The sequence below is a fragment of the Monodelphis domestica genome, chromosome 1 (assembly GCF_027887165.1).
Source record: "Monodelphis domestica isolate mMonDom1 chromosome 1, mMonDom1.pri, whole genome shotgun sequence".
NCBI lineage: Eukaryota > Metazoa > Chordata > Mammalia > Didelphimorphia > Didelphidae > Monodelphis > Monodelphis domestica.
In genome coordinates, this window is record NC_077227.1 from 666,511,421 (window position 1) to 666,527,552 (window position 16,132).

At 40.3% G+C, this 16,132-nt stretch overlaps 1 protein-coding gene across 2 annotated transcripts in view; it reads left to right on the top strand.

The window, feature by feature from the left end:
* Positions 1-2,975: 2,975 nt before the first annotated feature.
* KCNG3 (potassium voltage-gated channel modifier subfamily G member 3) overlaps positions 2,976-16,132 on the top strand; it is a 56,764-nt gene continuing 43,607 nt past the window's right edge. Inside the window, exon 1 of one of the 2 annotated variants that reach the window (XM_001375671.4) lies at positions 2,976-4,415. In XM_001375671.4, the coding sequence (XP_001375708.1) occupies positions 3,745-4,415 (671 nt within the window). In that variant the 5' untranslated portion in view covers positions 2,976-3,744. The remainder of the gene's footprint in view (positions 4,416-16,132) is intronic. The other variant, XM_001375688.4, reaches the window with a different exon arrangement.

Here is a 16,132-nt window from a genome sequence, read left to right on the forward strand (position 1 = left end):
CTGAAATCCTTCCCCTCCCCTTATCTTCAGCCAAGTCAATGTGTTCACTGGCCTCAGACTTGCTACATACATTACAATCCTGAAGCTTTTGTTATTAGGTATACTCTCTTCTTTCCTCTCTGCCAAGCCAAATCCATCACCAAAACCTGGACAGTTTTGTAACTTCCCTCAAGAAGCCTTTCCTGGTTAGTGTAATGTTGCCTATTCACCAATTAAACTGCTTCCCAGATTTTAATTCCATTAAGTGTTGGAAATGTAAATTATTTAAATCTTGTGAGATGGGGGGTAGGGGGTGGGAAAGAAAATGGGCTTTCTATCTTTAAGAAATAACCTAGGTAGGTGAGGACAGCTAGGTCACTCAGTGGATAGTGAGCAGGAGACAGGAGGTCCTGGGTTCAAATTTGGCCTCAAGACACTTCCTAGCTATGTGACCTTGGGCAAGTCACTTAATCTCAGGTGTGTAGCTAGGGGTGTATGGGGTGCTCAGGGAGGGATAGTATCTCTGGTATGGAGGGCTTGTCGTGCCCTCTTAGGGCAGCTCTCCAGCCTCTGACCCTCACCTGATACCCAGCTCTCACTTGTGGCTCCTAGTAGCTGCTAGCATGAGGCAACGGTCACACCCCAGGCAACGGCTTCGACAGGCTGGCTAAACTTTGTGAGGGTAGCCATCGGGTCGACGTCGACCCCTGGTGAACTAGGGCTTTGCTCACCCAGCATGTGAAGACTGCTTTGGCTGAACAGATGGAAGAAACCAATAAGAAGGTTCAACGGCTGAGATGGCGATACAGCAAGGCACTGTGGAGTGCTAAGGGTGGGTTGGAGTACAAAAGACAACAAGGCCATCCAATACAGCTGAGGAAGTCTCCAGGTGTAACAACGAGAGAGTGGGACTGTCTCTGTGCATCGACTTTTCCACTTAAATTTCCTTCACACAGAAGTGTCTTTGTGCAATAAACACACAGACAATCGTCTTTCTCGGATACCTGAGAAACTACTACTACTACTACTAGCTCTTATTCTTCTTCTGCCTTGGAACCAATACTATGGATTCTAAGACAAAAGGTAAGGATTTTTAAAAAAGAAAAGAAATGACCCATGATAATTTTATTGACAGAATCCTAACTCTTTCCTATAAGGAGTCAAAAGCAGCAGAGTAAAATGACTCTGTGACCCCTAGTGGGCGTTCTTCAATCCTACCAAATTCTACCTGGGGGGTAGGGGGGAATGCTTTGATTACTCTGTCCCAAGAGACTGAAAAACCATAATGCCACCCGATTCAATAAACTATTTCCCCCTACTTCTTGGTTTTGCAACTAAAACAGTTTAAGCACTGGGAGATCTTTTAGCCTCTGGTGAACCGCTAAGTAGATGGAAGTTAATTCAGGACAAGGGTACCCAGCCACCTTGGGCCCAGACCAAAGTCCAGATGCACCTCCTCTGGTAGAATTCTTTGACTTTACTTTTCTAACGGCAAGCACACTCTCTAGGTCTCAGGGTTCTGGAAGCTTTAATTCATCAATGTTCACTCAGGAAACCAGGACATTATGAAGAAGCATAATAATACAACTCACTTTAAGGTTTGCAGAGGATTTCCCTCCCAACAACCTTATGGATGCCAAATATTGTACTGCATTATTACTACATTTTGCAAATGAGCAAACGGAGGCCAAGGGATTAAGTAAACTCGGGGTTATAGAACTAGTTGGGGGCAGAGAATGTAAAGACATCTCCAGACTTCGGGAGCAGCATTCTTTCTTCCCCTGCTTGGTGTTGGGGGAAGGAGGGGAAGGGGAAAAAAAGAAAAGAAAAATCCTTCTTTCCCGGCTACCAAGCTACGCCCTTTGGGGCTTTTATTTCATTCCGGAAAGGGTTGATTATGAGAAGGTCTTGCGGCGGATCAATTTCAATGTCCTCGCCCCGTTTTTTTAGGGTTCCGCGGAGGAGTGTGCATGTGGAGGCGGAAGAAGTGGTAGGGGCGGCTTCTCTTTAGCAAAAGGGAAGAAACTGAAGGAAGCAGCTCGGGCAGTAGACACTGACGGATGGATGCTTTGATGTGTGCTCTCTACAGCACACATTACGTGGGTCTCTTCTGAGCGGGGGAGGGAACAGAAGAAAGTCGGCTGGAAAAGCTACGACTGGGGTTTAGTCACTGAGAAATTCATCGGGGACGTTCCAGAACCAGAACTTGGCTCAGGAACATAATTTTCTCGAAAAGGCGCTTCAAAAGCCACCAGCCACATCCCTCGGGAAGACCACTCCCCAATTCTGCGCCGGGGTCTGGGCATCCCCAGCTCTTCCCAGGATCCCCTGGCACCAGGAGTCTTGGCGGCTGCTGCAAAGACTGGTTACCCCGCTCTCACGCCCGCTTCTAGAGCTCTGACGAGAGCATGGGGAGTGGTAGTTTCCCCCGACAGCCCCCAGGGCTCCAGGGGGGCCCGGTGCCTTGTCTCATCCTCGGGAGCTCTGCGTTCAGCTCATTTCATCCATCCCTCGAGCCCTCATCTCCCGGATCTACCACTTTTCCCTTTCCCAATCCTGGCAACAGCAGAAGAATTCTTTCTCTCTCCCCGTCCGCAGCTGCCCCGCACAATGCTATCCCCCACTGGCCCCTCTCCGCCTTTCGACCTCCTCTCCATCAACTGAAGGTTTCCCCGACCGTGTCTTCATACCCTGCAGTAGGGGGGTGAGAGGGGGAGGGGTCTACCCTTCGGTAGGAGCCTCTGGGACCAGCTCCAAGACCCACCACGGAAGGGTGGGCTGACGGCGTGGGGAAGCGGGAGCTCAGGGAATCCCGGCATGCGAGGAGGGGCGGGAGTAAGGTGGGGCGGAGAGGGGAGGGAAGGGCCGAGAGGAAAGGGGAGGTTGGGGAAGAAGAGGAGGAAGCCGAGCTGGGGGAAGCTAGGGGGCCTGGGGCGGGGAGAATAGGGAGGGCCAGGAGGGAGGCCCCGCCCCCGCCGCCTCTGTACTCCCTCCGAGGAGCCGCCTCTTCGACTCTACCTCTGCCTCAGCCTCAGGACGGTTGTTGGCTGCAACCTTTGCCTGAGGGAACAGCCGTGGGGGCGTCGAAGAGCGCTTTTCCTCACCACCGGACACCCAGCATTTCTTCTAAGCCCCCTCATCCCCTGTGGGACTGCAGCTGTGAGGTACGACGCCGACGGCTCATCTGTCCGGGAGGGCGCAGCTCTGACCACGGAGACAACATTCTTCAACCAGTGAGGGGGACATCACTGGACTCGAGGCTGGCAGCAGGTTCAACCCCGAGGGGGATGCAAGAACTCCAAAGAGGTTTTACAGCTCCTTAAGGGCAAGAAAATCTTGGATGTAGGTGAGACTACTGAAAACGGGGCTTCACCGTCCACTACCCCTGACTCCTGTGAGGTCAAAAAAAAAACAACAAAACCCGACTTCACGCTATCCCTGCTCACCCCCTTGCAGGCGGTACTTTGTTGGGGAATTCCATAGTGCATGCCCCTACCAGGCAGCCGAGGTGGAACTAGGGGTGGTTTGCGGGGAGGCCAGGCGCGCCTTACAGCCCTCAGACTGGCCCTTGGGGAGACATCCAGGAACGCACACCCGTGCCCGGCGGCGGTTGGAAGGCGCAGTCAGTCTATCTGGGGGTCCTGATAGCTCACACGCCCCTTGATAAGGAGTTACGCCGCACAGCTCATTGTGGGCTTGAGGAACCCAGCTGGTGGGGAACTCGGAGAGCCCTGAGCTGACGGGCCAGGCTCGGGGCCGCCAGCCATGACCTTGGGCCGAGGAGGGATGACTTCGGTGGTGCTGAACGTGGGCGGCGCCCGCTACTCCCTGTCCCGAGAACTGTTGAAGGACTTCCCACTGAGCCGGGTGAGCCGGCTTCACGGTTGCCGCTCCGAGCGAGACGTGCTCGAGGTGTGTGACGATTATGACCGTGAGCGCAATGAATATTTCTTCGACAGGCATTCGGAGGCTTTTGGCTTCATCTTGCTCTATGTGCGCGGCCATGGCAAGCTGCGCTTCGCCCCGCGGATGTGTGAGCTCTCCTTCTACAACGAGATGGTCTACTGGGGCCTGGAGGGCGCGCACCTCGAGTACTGCTGCCAGCGGCGCCTCGACGACCGCATGTCGGACACTTACACCTTCTACCCAGCTGATGAGCTGGGTGCGCCTGGCCGCGAGGAGGCGCGGGCCGCCCGGGGGTCCGAGCCAGTGGCAGCCAAGAAGCGTTGGCTGGAACGAATGCGCAGGACCTTCGAGGAGCCCACATCCTCGCTGGCCGCGCAAATCTTGGCCACCGTGTCGGTGGTATTCGTGATTGTGTCCATGGTGGTGCTGTGTGCCAGCACCCTGCCAGACTGGCGGGCCGCGGCTGTGGACAACCACAGCTTGGAGGAACAGAGCAGGTACACCGCCGGCCCTGGGAGGGAGACTTCCGGGTAGGACGCACCGCTTCTTTTCCCCCTCCCCAATGTCTAGTCCCGTCCAGTTGTCTGTCCAGTTTCTCTGTTCTGTCTGCCAGCCGGACTTCAGGCCTCTGTTGTTGCCTGAGAGGCTCTAGCCTGATCATCACCTCCTTACTATTCCTGTGGCTCTGGACCAGCCAAGGTGCAGGGCGAGGTATAATAGAGAGGCTAAGCCAGGACAGAATAGGGCAGGAGAGTACACTGAATAAGATTGTATTAAGTATTCTTTCTCAATTCGAGAGAGGAATCATCAGCTATTTGGGGAAATTCCCCAGGTCCTTTGCCAGAAAAAATTGTTATTGGAGACAGAAAGAAACCACCTTTTTCAGTAATTAAGCTCCCCCTCCCCCCTTAGTAGGAAGCAACAGGCTAATTGGACTTCTAAACTCTCGGCTTGCTGATTTAACACCTTAGCCTTGAGCTAAGGGAATTCTGAATTATTTGCTCATTTTAGTCAGTTTGAAAGGTTGCAGGCTTGTTAAAGTGAAATGTGGTTCGTTGCTGAACAATCTATATGCCAAGCCTTGGACTTGAGTGCTGAAACTGAATTTTTATATCATAGAAGAGGCTTACTCATTACCAACGCCCTGTAAATAATGTGTATCCTATTCCCTCACTTTTAAAAGTTTTATTGATACAGTTTTGTTTGTTGCATTAGTCATTTCCTCAAATATTATTCTACTCCCTTCTCCCCTCCACCTGCAAAGTATTTAGAGAACAAAGCAACCATCCATGCTGTGACATCAAAGATTGACACTGGCCTTTAGTCGCAGTTACACAAAGGGAAAAAAAAGGCTGGCAAAGAATGTTTAATCCTATCAAAACCCACATTTACTGTAATCGAAGAGCAACATTTCCATTTTCCCTAGAGCTTCCCTTGCCCTTTTTATGATGATCCCATAATCCCCGTGTTTAGGCCGTGCCTTACCAAAGAAAAGCAGGGTATTTATTTCACATGTTTAATACTGGCACCTTAGTGCCAGGAATTAATGTACTGTTGTCCTATCTAGGAAAGAAAACATGTATTTATTTATTTAGAAACATGGTAGGAAGCAGAGGGAGCCAAAAGTGATCTTTAAGACCACAAGCTTCAGAGATAATAGGGACCTGGGATTGTCATGCCAAAGAAACAGACTTTGAGAGAAATAACTTATCCTAGGTTTTGGAGGGTAGCAAGTTTGAGTTCAAAACCAGGTCATCTTCAAATCCAGAATGTTATTTTACTTCACCGTACTGTCCCATTCGAGTTTTACATCTTTATTTTTACAGATAGGACTGATGGAGCAATTTCTCCAAAAATATGTTCTGTTTTAAGTTTAAGGTTGCTAGAGATTAAAGGTTTCCCACATCACCTATTGGTGTTAATCACAGAGTACATAGTCTCTTGCCTTTTTCTGATAGAGAAGTGTTGATTTGCCCCTAAATTATAGAGTATTTATTTTACTTATGAATATTTCTTTCTTGGAGGAAAGGTGCCATAAAGTCTAATAAAATTGGTGTCACAGGGGTGCCTTTTTTTTAAACAATACTTATGACTTATTGAATATTTGGGTTAGTATGACACTTGAGGAATGGGTTGCATTATTTTCATATATAGATCTTTATATTGAAATTTACAACTACTGATATATATAATATATGTGTGTGTATATACACACATATATCGATTAGACAAAATTGTGTCCTCTGGAAAGGTGATGCATTGGGGCCATACTTTAGAACCCTAATGGGGGCAGGGCACAATAGTAATAAATCCAGTATGATGATTTGTGTCCAGGAAACAAAAATTATCTTCTGTACCTTAGGAGACTGATAGTACCTACAAGGTAAGCAATTATATACGATTGGGGAGATGGCTCTGCTTGACAGCAAGCCCTTTTTGACTTGGTACAATATAAATTATATCCAGTGTCATTATGCAATCAGGGTTTGACAAATAGGAATCATTGTGCTATTCCCCATTTCTAACCTTAGGAGGAGACTAGAATGTGTTTCTACATTTTATATTTCTGCTTTATACTACTATTGCTATTATATTAGTATTATTAATCAGAGGAAGAATTTGACTCACTTGAAAATTGCATCATATATAATCAAAGAGATGCCATTTTGGAGTGAAATATAAGATACAGACTTTAAGAAGAAATTAATTAGAAAAGCCATTTAGTTGAGCATTTTAGGATCTCATTTTCAATTTACATATGAGAATTACCTGGCTAGATAAAAACATTACTAAATGTTTATTTACTATTTGTCAGGAATTCTTCTAAATGATGGGAATACATATAAGCAATCCTTAAAAGCAAACAACAGAGTTCTTGCCCTCAGAGAACTTGTAGTCTAATGTGAGAAGAGAACACATAAAAACATGCTGAAAATGGAGGAGAGATGGTGTGGAGGTCTGCTTCTGGGTAGCAGAAGGCAAAAGAATGCTCATCTTTGAGAGCCAGAGGATACAGATTGCAGAATTCAATATCTACTTATATTTCAGCCTGCAGTAAAATCACCATATATATATATTCAAACACATAAAACCTTTGATTCTTTAAATGGGTAATATGTGAAGCAAAGAAGAAACAGTTCATGTGAAAATGACTGACTTGGAAATGATTTGACAGTATCAGTAGAATTCCAAGGATATATTTGGTTGCTCTATATTAGAAAAATAACATAGAGAATAAAGACATTGTTGTACTAATGTCGGTAAAGAAATTTAGGGGTCTGGCCATTGTCATTATATAAAAAAGAACAATGACAAAACCTAAAAAAAGTCTTTGCAGAAAGGGGCTGAGCTACCTAGTATGTGAAATAGATGCCATTCAATAGAGTCAGAAGATCTGTATTGAAATGCATTGAGAGGGCAAGGATAGGTGCTGTATTGACATTTGGTCATAAGGGAACAGAAGATATCAAGGAGAGACACAAAGATATATTGAAAGTGAGAAAAGGAAAGGTTAGTGTGTTTATAACATTTAGGTGCAAACTTTTTTTTTAAGCTATCTGCTATTTCAGGCAAAATCATCTTTTTCTTGACTTACCCAGATAATTGATCCAATTCTAAAATCAGGTTCCTTATTTGCATCTAGTATAAGTACAGACTCCTCAGTTTGGTATTTCAGAGCCTTCACAGCTCGACTCTAGTCATAGTCTAGTCTTCCAGCCAGTCTGTGCTACTTAACTGTTCTCCTGACTCAGTCCATCTCCCATCTTTGTAGCTTTGCATAGACTGTCCTGCATCGATGTAATAATCTCTCAGCAATTATCTCTCAAACTCTTCTTTTCTTCCGTGGCTTAGCTCAGAAGCCATTTCTAAAGGAGCCCTCTTATTTTGGTCCTGATTCCCCTAGTTCCCTCTTCTAATTATTTCTTATTTGCAATTTATATAAATGATTTATCCCTTCTAGTAAAATGTAAGCTTCTTGAGGTCATTGACTATGCTTTTGTCTGTTTATGCCCAACATACCTACTCAGTGCCTGGATGTTTTTTATTTGTGTAGTTGTATAGTATTTATTTCCACTTAATAAAACTCTTGAATTCTTGATCTGAAAGGTCAAATAGGCATATATAACTTGGATTCTGGAGGGATTCTTCATTTCATGTAGAAATTAGCTAGTTTTTTTTAACTCTTCCATTTTAGAATTGATACTAAGTATTGGTTATAAGAGAGAAGGGCAGTAAGGGCTAAGCAATAGGGATTAAGTGACTTGCCCAGGATCTGTAAAAATTAAAATTAGATCTCAATAATAAAAATATATTTTAAGGGATTTATCAATGATTATTAGAAATTAAGGAATAAAAGGATACAAAAATAAAGACCACATGCCCATGGCTGATCAGCCATTTCAAAACACCCACCTTACCACCACCAAGCTCACTGTCCTCATGCCAAAGAGCATGGGACCCTCCACATCCCCACCTGATACCCTCTGTCTACAGTAAGTACATAATGACAGGAAGTAAGTGGGCTCTTGGGAAATGTAGTTCTTTTTAGGGTAATAGATTTTCAATTATACAGATCACACAACTAGAAATTATCTGAGGCCAGATTTGAACCCAGGATTTCTTTGTCCAGGCTTGGCTCTCCATCTACTGAGCCACTAGTTCTTTAAAAAAAATTTTCCCCCTAATATTTCTACCACCTTAATTCAGGCTCCTATTTTTTCATAGCTAAGCTATAGTAATTACTCTCCTATATTGCCTCCATTCCTCTTTTCTCTCTAATCCTTTGATCTCTACAACATTACTAGATTTATCTTCTTAAAAATGTTTCAATTTTGCCTTTCTCTTGTTCAAAATCTCTGTAGTTCCCTAAAGCCAAACAGATGAAATAATTTCACCTTTATAAAATGTTTTAAGGTTAACAAAGTACTTTCCTCAAAAAGCCTCTTGTGAAATAGTGTAATAGATACATTAGTAGTGTAAGTAATAGATAAAGAAATTGGGTGTCAGCAAAGCTAAGGGACTTATCTAAGGTCACATGGTTAAATAAGTATTAGAACCAAGCTGTTGATCCAGGTTTTTCTTGACTTCAGATCTAGTACTTCTATTATGCTGTTCAACCTACCAGTTAAATAAGGTAAATAAAAATTTACTCTTGTCTTTTAAGTATACTTCCATAGTGTTATCACATCCTTCCTCTCTAGCCTTTTCTCATTATATCTATCTATCTATCTATCTATCTATCTATCTATCTATCTATCTATCTATCTATCTATCTATCTAATATAGTATAGCAAGCACTTTGCCAAATGCTTGAGTATTTAGAGAACTATTTCGTCCCTGTCCTTAAGGTACTTACAGTCTACTAAGGAATAAGAAATACAGGATAATTTAAGGAAGGAGAAAACACTGACAACTAAGGGTATAAAGAAAGGTTTTTAGTAGGACACAATACCAGAGTGAACTTTGGAAGAAGATTAGAGTTCTAAGCCTGGTCTAGGCTGCTGTTACAAGAGTGGGAAGGAATGGGGCCGCATGTGAGAGGAAATAATCATTTAATAAAACTTACTATGTTCAAGGCAATATGCTAGATGCTAAAGATAAAAGGAGACATGATAAAAACAGCTCCTGTCCTTAAGAAAATTGCATTTTTTTTAGGGAGATATAAGCAGGTAACTAATGAGCAAATACAAAATAAACTGAGGTCATTTGAAGTGGGAAAGAGCCCAAGTACTTATTCAGGTAGGAATTGATGCCTAAGCTGATAAGTGAAGGAAGTTAGTGATTTGAAGAGGTACTGAGGATTGAAGAGGTGACAGGATTTTATATGGAGTAGAGGACTTGGGCTCAAAATTCAGTTTTACTTTTGAACACTCTTTGTTTCAGTTTTTCCATCCTAAAGTAAGGGAGTTTGATTTGGTGATCTATATTGTAACAGTAAATCTTTGATCATGTGACTTAATGGCAGATTGTATATAAAAGGAATGAGGGAAGGAAAGAATGAAGGAAGGAGGAAGGGAGAAAACAAGCATTTATTAAACATCTATGTGGCAGAAGTTTTACAAATATTATTTCATTTGATACAATTACCCTGGGAGGTAATAATAATAATTATAGTTAATATCTCTATAGCACCTGAGGCAGCTAGGTGTTTGCTTTAATCCACTGAAGAAGGAAATGATAAATCACCCAGTATCTTTGCCAAGAAGACCTCATGAATAATATTGGCATGCTGTGGTCCACAGGATCATGAAGGGTCAGTTGGACATGATGAGCAATAACAACAAATATAGCACCTACTTTATGTCAAGTGCTTTACAAATATTATCTAAATTTATCTTCACAACAAGCCTGGGAGGTAGATGCTATTATTGTCTTCATTTTACAGATGAGGAAACTGAGGCAAACAGAGGTTAAGAGGCTTGCTTTGGGTCACATAGCTAGTAAGTGTTTGAGACTCTATTTAAATTCAGGTCTTCCTGACTCTGAGCCCAGTACTCTATCTGCTTCACCACTTAGCTATAATAGTGTTTATTAACTGATTCACATATTGTGGATAAAGCACTGGGCATGGAAGACATTGGTTCAAATCCCACTCAGATACTAGTTATATTATCTTAGATAAGTCAACTCTGAACTTCATTTTACTCATTTATAAAAGGGGATTGAATTGCATTGCTCTCTAAGGTCCCTATTATCTCTAAACTTATAATCTATAAGAATCATCCTATATTTCCTATCACAAGATAGGAAACACACCCTATTATTCAACCATCGTTGTCTTCTTGCTTCTCCTCATACACAAAACGTCACCCTCCAATCCCTTTGTACTGGAAGTTCCCATGCCTGAAATGTACCTTCTCCCTGTCCTTCAAAGCTTAGCTCAAACACCTGTGGAAAAGAACATCTTTTCCTGATACCCCTGGCTCCTAAAATTTCCCTCCAGAATTATTTCTATGTATATCTTCTTAAATATGTGAGAACAGAAGCTCCGTGAGAGAAGTTACTGTTTCATTTCTACCCTTGTATCCCTGCTGCCTACCTAGCACAGAAAGTTAACTTTTAAAGGATAAGAAAGGTGAACTGTGAAGCAATAATTTCTTCTTCCTTTTATTTTTTCCTTCTCCTCCACATACTTTACTAATTTTCATCCTCTAAAAGATTTTGTTCATTATGTGTCTTTACATTTTTTATTCTTTTCTACTTAATAAATCTTGCTTGTTTGCTTTCAGTATTAATATGGCCCTTAGAGTTCACATTGAAACTTTTGAATCTAAATTTTGATTAACATAATTCTTAGTTTTTTAACTGAAAGCCAAATAATTTTTTGAATTAATTTTAGGAGGTAGTTGTAAACCACTTTCTATGTAAAAGTAGTGCTTAAATTTTGGAATTTGTCATTTGACTTTTAATTTGAAAAACCATATTGGGCATGTATATGTATATGTGCATAAAGAATATATTTGTTACACAGATACAAACATACACACATATCTGAATGCCTTAGTCATAAGCATAGCAAAATCTGTTTGAGTTAATACCTTAACCTCAAATACACATTTCTGTATAACATACATACATATGCACATTTGTGGTTAAAGCATGGACTCAAAGAGACTTCACTGTACTGGCAGCTAAAACAGATACAGGTACTCATGTGCTATCTCCATCTCATGACAAACACTGCAAGTCCAGAGCCTGGTCCTCAAGAACTTGATTTTATCATCTCACCTGGGAGTCCTTGGGTCCTTGGTAAATGACTCACATAACTAAAACTTACATAAGAAAGCTTTTATAAAACCAGAATAACAATTTGCTTATTTACAATGAGTTATATGATTGCCAGAGCAGTGGGAGCCCTTCCATTAACTAGAAGGTACCATCAATATTCTCATTTTTGGAAAGTCTATTTGGAAAATTAAAGCCTTAACAGAAAATCGCATGGTGAATACAGAATCTGAGTAAAGGGGTGAAGGTGACCTTAAGGACTGGCATGATGTAGTAGTTAGGGGACTGGACCTGAAGCTAGGAAGTTCTGGGTTCAAATCTTGCCTCAAACACTTATTTTCTTTGTGATTATGAACAAATCATGTAGCCTCTCTGAGTCTCACTTTTCTCGTTAATGAAATGAGAGATTGGACTCAGGTTCTTTCTAGCTTTAAATTTATGATCCTATTAACAAGCCCCCCAGCTAGTAGTACCCTTCCTCCCAAATTACTTTGTCTTCAGTTAGAATAACTTGGACCACCCTTTTTTTCTTTCTTTTTTCTTTTTTTTTAAGTCAATGCCTTGTGTTGATTCAATAGAAATTACTCAGCAAATCTGTTTTCAGTTTTGCTTAATATTCATAAAACTACATTGATCATTACATTACATGACTTTGTGATAGATACAAATCCACTCCTTGGAATGGATTCAAAGGAGAATATAGACAAAAATCTCACAGAATAAGAAGCTGTGGCTGGGTTATGATTTGTACCAATGAGATTGTTGAAATATCAAAATAGATATATGATAATTTGTAAAATTATAGTCTGTTTTACATTAGTTACATTTTAAATGGATTCCTTTTTAAGGGAGACACCAAAGGCCTTTGCTAAGATACAGGAAAGGCCCCAATCTTGTTAGTGGAATGCTTACAAATCATTTTCTAGGGCGAATTACTTTGGTAGCTGGGTAATCTCATTTGTTTTATATTAATTCTTAATAATGTGTTTCAGAGGGTAACTTTTAACCTCATTTTGAAATTTTGCTGGCACACCCGTATCTACAGCACCCGGTACACTTGATCCATGATTATGATAGAATATAACCAATGCTTTCAAGAAGTTTTATAGTAGTTCTGTATTCAATGACCAATAGGGAAAAACCTTTCTTTTCCCCTTCCAATTTTAGAATTCACTGTAAACATTGCTCATTTGTCAGTTCTCTTACCTCAACCAAAGTGCTAAAAGTGCTCATTTCTTTTCTGAAAACAAAACATTTTTAATGTTATTCTTAAATATTTTAATATTATGTAAATGATAATTTTAAAAACACATGGAAATTACAAATCACTCTTAAATTAAATGTGATATTTTGATGATATTACATAGGGATTTTTTATTTTTACACTATTAAAACCCATAGTTGATTATAAAAACAATTCAAGTTGGCCCTTGAGAGATATATGGATTTTTTTTCCTTTTTGCTTCTCTGAAGTGCAGCTTTGCCTCTCACTTGGCTGATAGTAACTTGGCTGTTTATACCTTCTAAGATACATTCAGACTCCTAAAATAAAAATTTTATTTCATTTTTTCATCTGAGTTTTTTTATTACTAAATATAGGAGTTGAAGCAGTTCTGCATATATGAATAATTTCTTAGCTTATGAACAGTCAGAACTTGTTAACATTTGAAATGTACAGGCAAAGCAAATATGGAATTGAGATAATTATCTGAATATTTTAGACCAAAAAAACTTCGGAGGAGAAAAAGTTTGCTTAACCTTATCCATAAATGACTTAGTTTGCTAAGCTTATTGCTTTCTAGTATTTTTATATACATTATAGGCCAACTGATGACTTAGGTTTTCTCTTATTTGGATTTTTCAGTACAGTTTCAGAATTGAATAATAATAACATTCATATAGGACCTTGAAGTTCAGAAAGTACTTTACATACATTATCACATTTTAGGTTCTCAATAACTCTGCAACGTTGGTGCCAGAAGTATTATCATTCCTATTTTACAGCTAAGGAGACTGAGGCTTAGGAGAGTTAAGTGTTACTTTTAGCTACACAGTCTAGGTGTCAGAGGCAAGATCTGAATCTGGATTGCTCTCTTTCCTAGTCTAGGACTATGAACAACGTAGAGAAGTTTTCAGTGTATAAATAGAAAGTATTAGAAAACTTCACTCATTGTTGTAGTACTTGGGTCTACTGTCTACTCAAAGAATACCATAGTCTCAAGAATTCAAATCTCATTGATTCAGGAGTTTGTATCAGTAATACCAGTTAGAACCCATCCAGGTCTGCCAGTCCTATTCATCCTTTATTTGTGTCCTCCTAACAGTTTGCCACAGGTAGTTGTCCCAACATCCTGGAAGCTTTCGTCTTATATTATGAAGGTTTTCTTACCTACCTGGTAATACAACTCTCATAATTACCATGGTGATAGACCCTGTATCATGCTACATATCACTTACTAAGCCACCCCTCTACTCCTGGGACTTCTTGGACCACTGAATGGAGGATAGATCAAAGAGCTCCTCCTTAAACCTCTATTTATTTAATAACCCTTACCTTCCATCCTGGAATCAATACTGTATATTGGTTCCAAGGCAGAAGAGTGGTAAAGGCTAGTCAATGGGGGTCAAGTGACTTGTCCAGGATCACACAGCTAGGAAGTATCTGAGACCAGATTTGAACCCAGGACCTCCTGTCTCTAGGCCTGGCTCTCAATCCACTGAACCACCCAGCTGTCCCTATTAAACCTCCATTTAAAGAGAGGCTTTAGGCTAGCATTTCCTATAGGGCTGTGCTACTGCCTCATCATGCTCCCATTTTTATCATCCTCCTTTCCTTACCAGGTACCTTTTCTTCCCCCTCCCTTTTTTTTTTTTATGAAAGCTTATGAAAGTAAGATGATCTTGATTTATTATTCTGTAGCACAAACAATTGTTTTATAGTTTAGGTACAGTTTCCTCTGTGGAAGTTTAATAAAGCATATAATGGCATACTTATTGGAAAAACATTTTTTACATCTTTTTTTATACTGTTTTCCCCCATATGACTGTAAACTCTTTGAGGGCATATCTTCTTTTTCTTGTACCTAGAATACACTAGGCACTTATGTATTTATTGTCTGAATGAAAGAACTCACTGTAAACCCTCTGGCCATCCCCATTTATCCTTAGCTCTCAATATGTGACTATTCCATTCTTGTTATATAGTTCTTTGATGACATCCTTTACTTCTGTTCTTCAGAGTTCTTGGTCTCTTATCTTGTAGTATGTTCACCCCCATCTTGTGCCTTTTCATTCTCATTTTTAGTTCTTTAGGTGTAGCAGTGCTCCAGGTCTCGCATCCATATAGCAGCAAACCAGTAAAATGTTTGTATTGAAAAGATGAGCCTTAGTTGTTGTGGAAAACAAAATTTTTTAAAGTTTCACAATTTCCTGGGTTGTTTAGCTCACTCTCTTCCTTTCAATTCCCTACCCATAGCACACTGTTCATCTCTCTTGTCTGTTACATACACACACATATGTGCAACAGAGACATCTGGAGAACCTCATTATCCATTGAGAATTCCTTCTTACTTGAGACTCTTCACTGGATCTCTTACATCACATTGGCAAATGATTTTGGCCACTATACATATCCTGTTTTTTTGCTTAAAAAACTGATGTTTGTTATTAGAAAGTCAATGAACAGAGTTATTTCTATTACATTCTCCAAGAACTCTTAAATGATCTTGATGTTTGGACCGATAATACCTTGTTGTAAAAGAGCCTATAAGGCAATGTTTTGTTTTACTGAGTGGAATATTTTTTCAAAAACAATAGGCACAATGACATTTTTTATTCTCTACCTCAGTAAATTTCAAGATGGTAAATATATGATTAAATACCATTTGTGAAAACCTTTTTGTTCCATCCTAATACCCTCATTGAGAATTAAAAATAATAAATTCTAATGGTTTGGTATTAGATGAAAGGTTAAGCATATATGTAGTTGTTGATGTATTTTAAATTACCTTACATAGATAAGGTCCAAAATTTTTTAAAGACCACTGATATCTTCTCCTTATTGAGATACGCTAAAACTGCCCTTAAAGGCCCTCAAAATTATATCACCTTCATCTTCTTATCTATGTTTCATCTAATTCAATACTTTTACTATCTTTGTTTTTTTTAATGTCTTTTCTACTTCTCCAGTAAACACTTTAGGTGACTGTGATGTTTAGTGATCATGTTTGGTGGTTCCATAATCATTGATAGATAAAACAATTTGTTGTTTTAGTTTTTATTTTTGATCTAATAGTTTTCATTTTTGCATGCACTTAGATGACTTTGCTTACTTGGATATATTGTCAAACTTCCTTTTTTTTTTTAATTAAAAAAATATATAATTTATTTCCAGGTATCTCAGCCCTTCTGTCTTCTCCTTGCACCACAGAAGGTATCACCCCCCAAAAAGATATGTATATCTAGATTGAGTCTTTTGTGTTTCTGTTTTTCAGTTTATTCCCTGGAGGTGGATATTCACAAG